General features: G+C 55.6%; 2 protein-coding genes across 4 annotated transcripts; both read left to right on the top strand.

The window, feature by feature from the left end:
* The first annotated feature begins 773 nt into the window (after positions 1-773).
* Positions 774-3,732, top strand: HOXB8 (homeobox B8). 3 transcript variants are annotated; one of them, XM_028522093.2, is made up of 3 exons: positions 774-1,016; positions 1,298-1,772; positions 2,583-3,732. In XM_028522093.2, exons 2-3 carry the CDS (start codon positions 1,349-1,351, stop codon positions 2,888-2,890), a joined length of 732 nt encoding a protein of 243 aa, XP_028377894.1. In that variant the 5' UTR covers positions 774-1,016; positions 1,298-1,348; the 3' UTR covers positions 2,891-3,732. The 3 variants fall into 3 exon arrangements, with proteins under 3 accessions (XP_028377894.1, XP_028377893.1, XP_035889706.1); XM_028522092.2 differs by having other exon boundaries at positions 774-1,772; XM_036033813.1 differs by having other exon boundaries at positions 774-1,772; positions 2,586-3,732.
* Positions 3,733-4,459: 727 nt separating this feature from the next.
* Positions 4,460-8,008, top strand: HOXB7 (homeobox B7). The gene is given in 3 exon segments (XM_028522099.2): positions 4,460-5,244; positions 5,246-5,534; positions 7,695-8,008. Coding segments are annotated over 3 exon segments (654 nt in total). The 5' UTR covers positions 4,460-5,133; the 3' UTR covers positions 7,949-8,008.
* Positions 8,009-10,998: the final 2,990 nt, after the last annotated feature.

Here is a 10,998-nt window from a genome sequence, read left to right on the forward strand (position 1 = left end):
CGAAAAAACCCATAATCGTTTTCATTTCGGCTTCGTCACCCCCACCGTGCTGCAGCCGGGCGGCGGGGGCGATCGAAGCTGCAGTTTTATAGCTGTAGAGGAAAGAACTCGTAAAATGCTAACAGCTTTTATGCGCTGCGGCATAAACAACAACAGACTCCGGCTTTATTGCGTTTTATAGTTTGTTAAAGAGTTTACAGCCGTTTTTTGGGGGGGGGCCGGTTACCCAGCCAATTCCCTCTACAGGATAGTTAAACCTTTATCAATAATAAGGAAATTGATCATTAAAGCTTTAAATATGACTACCTCGTTTGTTTGAAAATATGTTTAGGAGAGGAAGCTGTATGATTTGATAACTTGTATTAAAATACCAATTACATTTATAGGACCTTTTAAAACTCGGCGCAATTAAACCGTGTTCTTTTACATTTTTCCGAAGCGACCCTGACATTTAAAAAGACTCCAACTGCCTCGTTAAAATCACGAAATTAACAGCGTGCTTACGCCTGGCGCGTTGTGTCTGTGTGTGTGCGTGGTTTTTTCCGTGACTCCCCCACATCAGTCTTTGGGGGTGGTCTGCGAAGGTATTTGATTTGTTGTGAGGCGAGAGATATCTCATTAATGTAGGTAGTTAAACAGATTTAATCCGTATTCATTCTCTCTCACCCCCTCTCCTCTCCCCCTCTCTCTCCCCCTCTCTCTCTCCCTGGGTGTGTGTTTTTTTTTTTCTTCCCCTCCTTTTTTTCCCCCCTCGCTCTCTCCTCACTCCCTGGCGCTCTCTCGCTCTAGCTCTCTCTCTCGCTCGCTCTCTCTCGCTCGCACCCTCGCTCTGCGTTCTGTCCGGGAGGAGTACGGAGAAGCCAATAGGATGCGGGGTCTCTAATGGATGCAAATGATCATGAAAAGACAGTGCAAAATATGAAACAACTCATTTGCAGGGAAGTAAATCACCGAAAACTGTTTATGAACTGGCATCCTTTCTTCGAAATGTAAAGCGAGGACCTCTTTAAGTGGCGGTATATTTTTGTTTGGGGGGTGGGGGGTGGGGGGAGGGCGAGCGAGCCGCGGCTGCCATGCAAGCTTAGACTTTTGGAGGCTTCGCCGTCCTTTTCTATTCCTGGAAATCACAAAAAGTGTGGTGGCTTCGAGATCTTCTTCGCCTTTTCTTTCTTTTCTTTTTTTTTTTTCCTCCTCCCTTTCCCTCTCCTTTCCTGGCGAGGGTGACTAGGAGCCGGCGAATCCGCGTTTTTTTTCTCTCTCTCCCTCCCTTTCCCCCTCCCCACCCCCTCCCCAACAGCCCCCAACTACAGCCGCCGCCGCCGCCGCCGCCGCTTCAAAATTCAATAAAATGAGCTCTTATTTCGTCAACTCACTGTTCTCCAAATACAAAACCGGGGAGTCCCTGCGCCCCAATTATTATGACTGCGGCTTCGCCCAGGACCTGGGCGGCCGACCCACCGTGGTGTACGGTCCCAGCAGCGGCGGCAGCTTCCAGCACCCGTCGCAAATCCAGGAGTTCTACCACGGGCCGTCGTCGCTGTCCACGGCTCCCTACCAGCAAAACCCGTGCGCCGTGGCGTGCCACGGGGACCCAGGCAACTTCTACGGCTACGACCCGCTGCAGCGGCAGAGCCTGTTTGGCGCGCAGGATCCAGACCTGGTGCAGTACGCCGACTGCAAGCTCGCCGCCGCCAGCGGCCTGGGCGAGGAGGCCGAGGGGTCCGAGCAGAGCCCGTCGCCCACCCAGCTCTTCCCCTGGATGCGCCCGCAAGGTGAGCTCGCCGCGGGGCGGGAGGGAGACCTGAGGGCCCAAGGCCGGCCATGGGGCCGGACAGGCCGGGGCGCATTTCCTCCAGCTCCTGCTGGACCTGCCTGTTCCGTTCAGATGGCCTCCCTCTTCTTGGCTTCCTTCCTTCCTTCCTTCCTTTTTTTCTTTCTTCCTTTCTTTTCTTTTCTTTTTTTTTTTTGTTCCCCTTGAAGGAGGGTCTCTAAGAGACATTTCCTGAATCCATAAACCCCTCACCCCGCCTTACTTTTCTTCTTCTCCCCCTCCTCTTCCCCCCTTTTACTGTTTTATGGGGGGTAGTGGAGAAAGGGTGGTGGGAGTGGGGGCGCTCAACTTTTGCACTTCTCAATTGCTTTATAGTTTAATTACCCTGAAGAAACTTTTCTTCTGGGGCAGAGGCTGTGGGGGCTTTTCAAGGTGGGTCCATTCGTTCCCATCCCGGCTTTTTTATTCTTATTTTCCCCCTCCTTCACATCCTTCCTTCTAAAGTTTATGGCACTTTTAATAGATTTGAACCACCCTTACCCCACTCTCCGGGGCTTGTTACCGGGGGAGAGGGCTTCCCTTTCTGGTTCCCTTAAATTCAGTGGTGTCTGATCCCCCTCACCACCACCCCCCCCCCGCCCCCGCTGACCGCGGCCTCCTAGCGCCCCCTCCCCCGCGCGCGGGTAGAAGGTCTCTTCTGCCCTTATTATACTGGTCTCCAAGGCTGGTTCACGAATCTTCCAACCTTCTCCGTCTCCGTCCCCTCCCCCACCCTCCCCTCCCTCTGTCTCGCCCTTTCCCCCATTCCCAGCAGCCGCCGGACGCAGGCGAGGCCGACAGACCTACAGCCGCTACCAGACCCTGGAGCTGGAGAAGGAGTTCCTATTTAATCCCTATCTGACTCGCAAGCGGCGGATCGAGGTATCGCATGCGCTGGGACTGACAGAGAGACAGGTCAAAATCTGGTTCCAGAACCGGAGGATGAAGTGGAAAAAGGAAAACAACAAAGACAAGTTCCCCAGCAGCAAATGCGAGCAGGAGGAGCTGGAGAAACAGAAGCTGGAGAGGGCCCCGGAGGCGGCGGAGGAGGGCGACGCGCAGAAGGGCGACAAGAAGTAGGCTCCGAGTGGGACTGCCAGGGCCGCGGCGGCCCCCCGTCCGTCCGCCGGCCTCCCGGCCGCGCCGCCACCACCACCGCCCGCCCCGGCCCGAGAGAGCTCCGGTCCCGCGAGCGGGGCCCGGAGCCGGGCCTCCCACCGCAGCGTCCCCACCGCGCCAGTCCCCGCTAGTGGTAGTATCTCGTAATAGCTTCTGTGTGTGAGCTACCGTGGATTTCCTTCCCTTCTCTCGGGGGTCGTGGGGAAAGACAAGGATTGTAAGCAAGGACTCCCTCGCCCAGCGAGGGTGAGCGGCTGCGGCTTGGCTGAGCCCCCGCCCCCGCCCCCGCCCCCTGTAAAAAGCCTCCTTGTGCAATGGTCTCTTTTCCTTTGAACGTGCTTCTTTGTAATGACCGAGGTACCGATTTTTGCTAAGTTCTCCCAACAACATGAAACTGCCTATTCACGCCGTAATTCTTTCTGTCTCCCTCTCTCTCTCTCTCTCTTTCTCTCTCTCTTTCCCCCTCCTCATTTTCTCCTCCCTCCCCTCTCTCCCTGTTGCCCTGCCTAGCTCGCTGGCTTTCTCTCTTGCTTCTCTCTTTTCCTCCCCACCTTTTTGGTTTGACAGTTTTGTCTTAAGTGTTTCTCAAAAGAGGTTACTTTAGTTAGCATGCGCGCTGTGGGCAATTGTTAAAAGTGTTCTTAGGTTTACTGTGAAGAGAATGTATCCTGTATCCGTGAATTGCTTTATTGGGGGGGAGGGAGGGCTAATTATATATTTTGTTGTTCCTCTATACTTTGTTCTGTTGTCTGCGCCTGAAAAGGGCGGAAGAGTTACAATAAAGTTTACAAGCGAGAACCCGAGGCTGGCCGGGCCCGCGCTCCTCATTTGCTCCCGGCGCCTTGCAGAGCTGTGGGAAGCCGGTCACCGGCCTCCTGCGCCCGCCAGGCCGGGCCGGGCCGTGCGGAGGAGGGGGCGGGGGCTGGAGGCAGGTGGTGCGAGTCCCTTGGCTCAGGGGCGCAAGGGGTGAGGGAGGCGGCTGCGCGTGATTGGAGGAGAGAGGAGCCAGGGAGGGGAGCCAAGAGAAACCCCCACCCTTCGCGTTCCGAGGCTGCGTGGCCCTGGAGACCCCGAGACCTGGCCACGCTGGAGAGACGCGCTTGGACTGGTGGCTCTGTCCTCACCACCTTCCTCTTTTGTTTCTGTGTGCCCTCTCGTGTGTGTGTGTGTGTGTGTGTGTGTGTGTGTGTGTGTGTGGTGGGGAGGGAGGTGGAGGGCAGGGCTGCTAAACCAAGCGTATATGTATTTTATTTTCCCCGGACTCTGGTGGGGGGAGCAGGAGGAGAGGAGCGTTGTTCTTCCTTGCCTCTTCCTCGCTGGGACTGGCCACCGAGGCCCCGCTCCCCGGCGTGTGGCTCGCCGCCTTCCTTCCTTCGCCCCCTTCGCCTCTCCACCGAGGCATCCGCCTCCCGGAACCAGAAGAGCAGCCTACCGAGCCGCCCTCCTCCCTTCCTTTCTCTTCCCACCCACCCCACCCCCTTCCTTTTTTTTTTTTTTTTTTTTGTTTAATTTTTAAGCCACCAGAAACCGCGGCATCCAATGCCCGTGGGCTGGGTCCCGCGCCTCTAGGACACCCACGAAGCCTGGCTCCTTCCCTGCCGGTGTGTCTGGGGCACCGAGGGCGAGCCTGGCGCCAGGCTCACCTCGTTTCTCACCTGAGAGACCCCGGCTGAGTTGCCCCAAAGGCCCAGCCAAGCCGAACTGGTCTCGATTAATAAAGATCTGACCTGCACACGCACCCACCCGCCCCGTGGCGTGCGACCCCTGAGTTTGTTTCTCGCTGGGTAACGGGCTGAGGAGGAGAGGTGGGGGGCGACAACATGGGTCGCTCAGAGGCTATTTATTTTCTTCTCCACTCAAACCCTTCCTCTCCAAATCTCGCCTGCAAGCTGCCTCCAGCCCACGGGGGTGGACAGCGGCCCTTGAGCCCCCGGTCCCAATCCACAGGGCTTGGCTTCCCCATTCATTATTGATCATATTTTATAAATCCAACGCCACACAATTTTTTCCACATTACCGGGAGCCGTGGGGAGGCTGCCCATCTATTGGCGGAGGGGAAGTCACGTGGGAGGGGGTCACGTGGTCCAAAGAGGAAAAAGGGGGTCCTTTTTGGTGTAAATCTGGACTCTAATTCTGTAATATATCAAGGAATCTCGTAAAACCGACACTAAAACGTCCCTGCCTACAAATCATCCGGCCAAATTATGAGTTCATTGTATTATGCGAATGCTTTATTTTCTAAATATCCAGCCGCAAGTTCGGTTTTCGCCACCGGAGCCTTCCCCGAACAAACTTCTTGTGCGTTTGCTTCCAACCCCCCCGCGCCCGGGCTATGGAGCGGGGTCGGGCGCCTCCTTCGCGGCCTCGATGCAGGGCTTGTACCCCGGCGGGGGGGGCATGGCGGGCCAGAGCGCAGCCGGCGTCTACGCGGCCGGCTACGGGCTCGAGCCGAGTTCCTTCAACATGCACTGCGCACCCTTTGAGCAGAACCTCTCCGGGGTGTGTCCCGGCGACCCCGCCAAGGCGGCGGGCGCCAAGGAGCAGAGGGACTCGGACTTGGCGGCCGAGAGTAACTTCCGGATCTACCCCTGGATGCGAAGCTCAGGTAACGCCGCGCACCGAGCCGTCCCGAGACGCAGTGGCCCGGGCACACTCCCTGGAGGGCGCCCCCTTTCCGGTCAACCGCCCCATTCCACGTCCACAGTGCGCCCGGCAGGAGGTGGGCCCTGGGGACGCGGCACCCCCTTGACCGCGACCCGGCGCTCGGCCTCCACCCCCCTTGTCGCTCGGTGCTCTTAGGCTCGCTCTGCTTCCCGGCGGATCCCTCTCTGCCGACGCCGCGGCGCTCCGAACCCCCAGCTCACCCCCCACTCTTCCTCCCGGCCTTTTAGCTTTAAATATTTATCAGCCAGGCCGGCACGGGCTGGAGACGAGGCCGTTTGTCTTGCGGAGGAAGGCTGGGGTTTGCAGAGAATAGCCATTAAGGTCCTCCCCCTCCCCTCTCCCTTACCCCGCTGGGGGATCTCGGCTCTGGGTGTGTCCCCCAGTCCCAGCTTTGATAAGGTCTACAGGAGGGGGCTGCAGCACTGAGCAATTCTTCCCTCCCCCTTCCTTCCCGGCCAACCCTGCTCCCCCATTATTCCCTTCTGGACAATTAGAGGTGGGCTCTAGAGGCCTGGCAGGAGGAGGGGGCATGAGAGATGAGGATTCAGTCTGGGACACAGAGGCAGTGAGGCAGGTGGAAAGAGGGGGGCGCTGAGGCCCAGAGAGATGAGGCTCCTGACCCCCCAGTGAACTTGGGAAGAGGGCGGCAGGAGAACTAGAGGAAAGGGCAGAGGCCGCATGGAAATACCTCTGGCTTCCTTGGGTGCCCTTCCTGGGGCTCCTAAGCATCCTGGAGACCTGGCCAACAAGTTGGCGGGTATTATTCCAGAAGAGTGACTGTCCTCTTGGGGGAGTCACTAGGACCTTATGGAGCCAAAGCAAGAGTTAGAAAGTATAGACCACTGGGCCAGTTGCTGCAGGAACCCCAAGAGACCAGGTGTCCACGGGGTTTCCTGACACATCTTTCCCAGACAGCCGTCTTAATGCTGCCCTAGACTCAGGGCCAACCCCCAGGTTCAGAAGGCCCAAGACTTGTGCTCCAGCCAGGGTTGAGGGCCGGGAGAAGCCCCGCTCTTACACCATCAGCACTGGTGGTCACGGTCTCCATTACCTGCTCCGCAATTCAGCTGCCTTTCCAGCTGATGTATCAAAGCCCAAATTTTTCTGCTCATAAACATTTCAACTTGGCTTTTATCTGACTTGAAATCAGGGCCCCCAGTCCCTCCTCCCACAGGCTACCTCCCTGGAGGGCTGGCACCAGCACCTCCTCCAGTAAACTGCCCCCTAAGTCCCCTCAAGGTTTGGGCCTAACCTGGGAAGCTTTCATCTGCCCCTCGGCCCCCACCACCTGGATACTTTTTGTTCCGCCCCACCTCAGGCTGCTGTCTGTACTCTCCTCCTGCACCTTCCTGGAGGCCCATGGGTTGCTTTGGAGAGCTGGGCTGTCTGGGCAGGTGGACAGGTGGGCAGGCGGGAGAGCCTGGCCCTGTCAACGCCTCAGCCACTCACTGGAAAACAGGCATCAGAGGGCAGCTACTCTCAGACAAACTCCATGCTCCAAGGAAATCTGCAAATTCTCACCAACTCCTCATTCCACAACAGGCTGGGGGGAGGGAGGGAGGGAGGAGAAGGACTGGACCTGTGAGGGTCCTTTGTCTTTTCTGGGGGGGTGGGGGGTGGGGAGGATAAACAACTCAGGCCAGACCTAGAGCCTTACTTACTTCAGGGTCACTTGCATGGTTCCTATTGTCCCTACCTCAAAGACCATCAGAGTCTGCATCCAAGAGGGAGGCTTGGGGTCCCTGGACCTGATGGTGACCAAAGGATTAAGGTCCCTGCATTCCACATACACCCCTTAGGTGCTGGCCCTTTAACAGCCAGCAGTTTAGATGTTAGGTTCAGAAGCTCTAGGCTGGAAGACTTCCTGGCTGGAAAATGGCAACATTTGCCTCTGGAAACCTGTAAAAGTGTGCACGGAGGAAGAGGGCAAGCACAGGCTGGGGCATGGAAAGGGAAAATTTGGTTTAGTGGAAACATGGACCCTTCCAACTTCTGACTTCAAATCACACACAGGGCCTAAGAGAGAGATAGGAACTCTCGTGGCTTTTTCCCTCACGCACTGATTTTTCTCTCTCTCTCTCTCTCTAAACACTGGGCACAGGAACCGACCGCAAGCGAGGCCGCCAGACCTACACGCGCTACCAGACCCTGGAGCTGGAGAAGGAGTTTCACTACAACCGCTACCTGACGCGGCGGCGGCGCATCGAGATCGCGCACGCGCTCTGCCTGACCGAGCGCCAGATCAAGATCTGGTTCCAGAACCGGCGCATGAAATGGAAAAAGGAGAACAAGACCGCAGGCCCCGGCGCCACGGAGCAGGACAAGGCAGAGGCGGAGGAGGACGAGGAGGAGTGAGGGGTGGAGAAAGGGCAGAAGAGGAAAGAGATGAGAAGGGGAGAGAGGAGGAAGCCCAGCTCTGGGAACCGAACCAGGAAACTCCAATCAAATAGGGGGAAAACTCTGCTTCAGTGAAAAGCAGTTCAATTTTTTTTTTTGTAAGGAGAGCAAGTGAAATTTTGTTTTCTTAACACTGAAAAAAAATAACTACCTATAGAAAAGTCTTGCCGGGGGTTTTGTTTTGTACAATATGGGAAGGACATCGTCTCCCTGTCCTATAGCTTTCTGGAATTTGCCTCCCTTTTCTATGTCGCTATTGTCAGGTCTTTGTAAAATTTTGCTGTTTTGTAAGCCCCCTTCTTTGACGCTATCTTTTGTGGTCTGTGGGTCTGAACTAAGGTGTGTCGTTCCCTTGCCCTCCTGAGCCACCCCCACCCCGTGCCCTTCCCAGTAGCCGCACTGAGGGGGCCTTCGGGAGCCCGGAGGACCCACTAAGTCCATTGTCCTCTCTACGCACCTGCCCTGCCCGATGCTCCTCGCTCCTCCCATCCCGTTATCCTCTTTACATCCTATGTGTATCTGAAGAATGCAGAAATAAAACACAATTAAAAAAACAAGCAAACAGATGCTCTGTTTTCTGGGGAAGGGTGAGGGTCAGCCATGCGTCCCAGCACCCCTGTCTCGTAGCTCTGCCGCTGGCCCACTTCTGTACCGGGGCCTGCCCTTGTTCATGGTGCCCCTGCGCTGGGGGGTGCCAGCCAGTGAACCTTGACATCACACACACATTCCCTTTCCTTTTTTTTTTTTTACATATAGTGACATACACAGATGCACACAACCACACACATTTACAGGCTGATGTCACACACACACATACACACGGTCACCTACAGTCACAAAAAAACACTCAGTCAAGTATTCACAAATCCACGCACAGGCACTCACACGTCCCAACTGCACACCCAGACACATGCATTCAGGTTTACACACACTCACAAGTCCACGCACATTCACACTCACTCACAGACACATTTATACATGGCCATGTACATTCACACACACTGGCTTATAAACACACAGACTCCCATGTGCCGCCCCCAAGTAAACACATCGATGAGCCCACATGTTCAACCACACGCATTCACAGAACAAAACAAAAGTAAACCTTTCCGCTTCCACAAACTTCCTCACCGAGGCCTTCAAGCCAGACTGGCGCGGAGGCCGTGCCTCCAGCGCACACGCAGCCGAATGCAAAGCGCTGGGCCTCAGACACGGGAGGAGCAGAAGGAAAGGGAAGATGACCACCCGAACCCACTGGGGTTCTTGGGCGCGCGGGGCCGAGGCCAGGCCGGCAGCGGAGACCCGGAGAGGCCTCCAGCGCCAGGGCGCTCCTGGCGCCCCGCTCGCTCGGCAAATATTTTCCGCAAGAGCTATTCGGTTATTTTATTTCCATTTATTTTGTTTCACTTATTTTAATATAATATTCTAATTTAACACTGTGACCCAAACAAAACTTTAAAATGGGGGGAGGGGACAGCCGAGCCGCGAGATCGCGAACCCGAGCGGTGCGAGTTTACCCGCTGATGTGGCCGCGTCCCGGCACCCGGAGCCTGCCGCGCCGCCCGCCCGGCTCCGCCGGCTTCCTCCGTGCCCTTCTCCCCGTTCTCGGCGCTTCCAGCCACCTGGAATCTTCTCCGGAGCACAGAGAAAGAGAGAGAAAAAAGAAAAACATTTTGGGAGAAGTTATTTCGTTTCTAAATTTGGGTGCTAGTAGCTCCATTCAAAATACCGGAGTATTTCAGGGGGGCTGGGAAACACGAGGTGAATTTTGTTGTTCTTGTGGTTGCTTTTGCTCCCCCCAAACACCCCCTAATTGAGGCACAGAACCCCAGAGGTTGGCGTCTACGCAGCTAGACCTGCAGAGCTGATTTTTAGTATTTATTCCATGATAAACCCTAGATGACTTAAATTTAAAGAACAGTATTCGGACAGACTGGGGAAAGAGGATCGGAAGGGAAACACGTTTTAGAATCGGTTTGACTTGAGTTCGTAAGTAAAAGGCCCCTAAACGCGCAGTTTCCCCTGTGAATAACCGCAGAACCCCCGGAGAGCACAGCGAGCTGTCACGGGGACCCCGAGCAGGCGGGCATTTGGGCGGCAGAGGCTGGGATCCCGCTTTAGCCTCCTCCAGTTTCTGGGGTGCGGAGGCGAGAATCCCGCTGCTGCACTGTCTGTCTTGGCCTCCATCAGGGCCTCCTTACCTCCTTGGGGGAAAGCTAAGCCCTAGGGAGCCTTCAGCCCCCACACCCGCAAAGCCCTACGCTTCACAGGTGGGGGTCCCGCCGTCAATAGGGCTAAGAACGAGAGGGGCGTTCAGAGGAGTAGGGGGGCACGGAAGCTTTCCTTTTGCCTTGATGCGAGTGGCAACTCTGAACACCAGCTGCTGCCCCGGACTCACCCCAAAATTGCCTTGGAACAGACCCTGTGCGGGGAACTGGGGGTGATTTTTTACTAGAAGAGAGGGCAGAGTTCCTGTGAGAATAGGGAGGTTCCAAAAAGAACCCCCTTTCCAGGCTGGACCCTTGGGGCTCCTCAACCTGATGGCCTGCACCCCAAATCTGACTCCTTTTCAGACTGGGGTTTCCCCAAAAAGCGAGGAGGAGAAGAAAAGAAGATGGCGACTGAGAAAAGGGTTGCTGGTGGAGCAGCCATGAAGAAATGCAATAAATTCCTTGTTGTTTTATGAAAATTTACAACTTTGTGATAGAAGTTTATGAGTGGTTGAATCCAGCGATTGGCCGGCGCCGGTCATGTGGCCGGGCGATCGTGAACATGAACTTTTTATCATTTCCCTGGTGGTTATAATGCAGCATTCTTTTGGACACCACACCTAGGTCGGAGCACTGTCGTCCTTCAGGGCTCCAGCCTCTTGATATTTTTATACTTGAGTATCAGTTTGATAAAGCAAAAGAGAGAGAGAGAGGAAGAAAGAGGGGGAGAAGAAAGAAGAGAGAGAGAGAGGGGGCAGGAGGGGTGGGAATTACACAAAAGAGAGAACCAAAAATAAT

This window comes from Phyllostomus discolor, chromosome 8 (genome assembly GCF_004126475.2).
Source record: "Phyllostomus discolor isolate MPI-MPIP mPhyDis1 chromosome 8, mPhyDis1.pri.v3, whole genome shotgun sequence".
NCBI lineage: Eukaryota > Metazoa > Chordata > Mammalia > Chiroptera > Phyllostomidae > Phyllostomus > Phyllostomus discolor.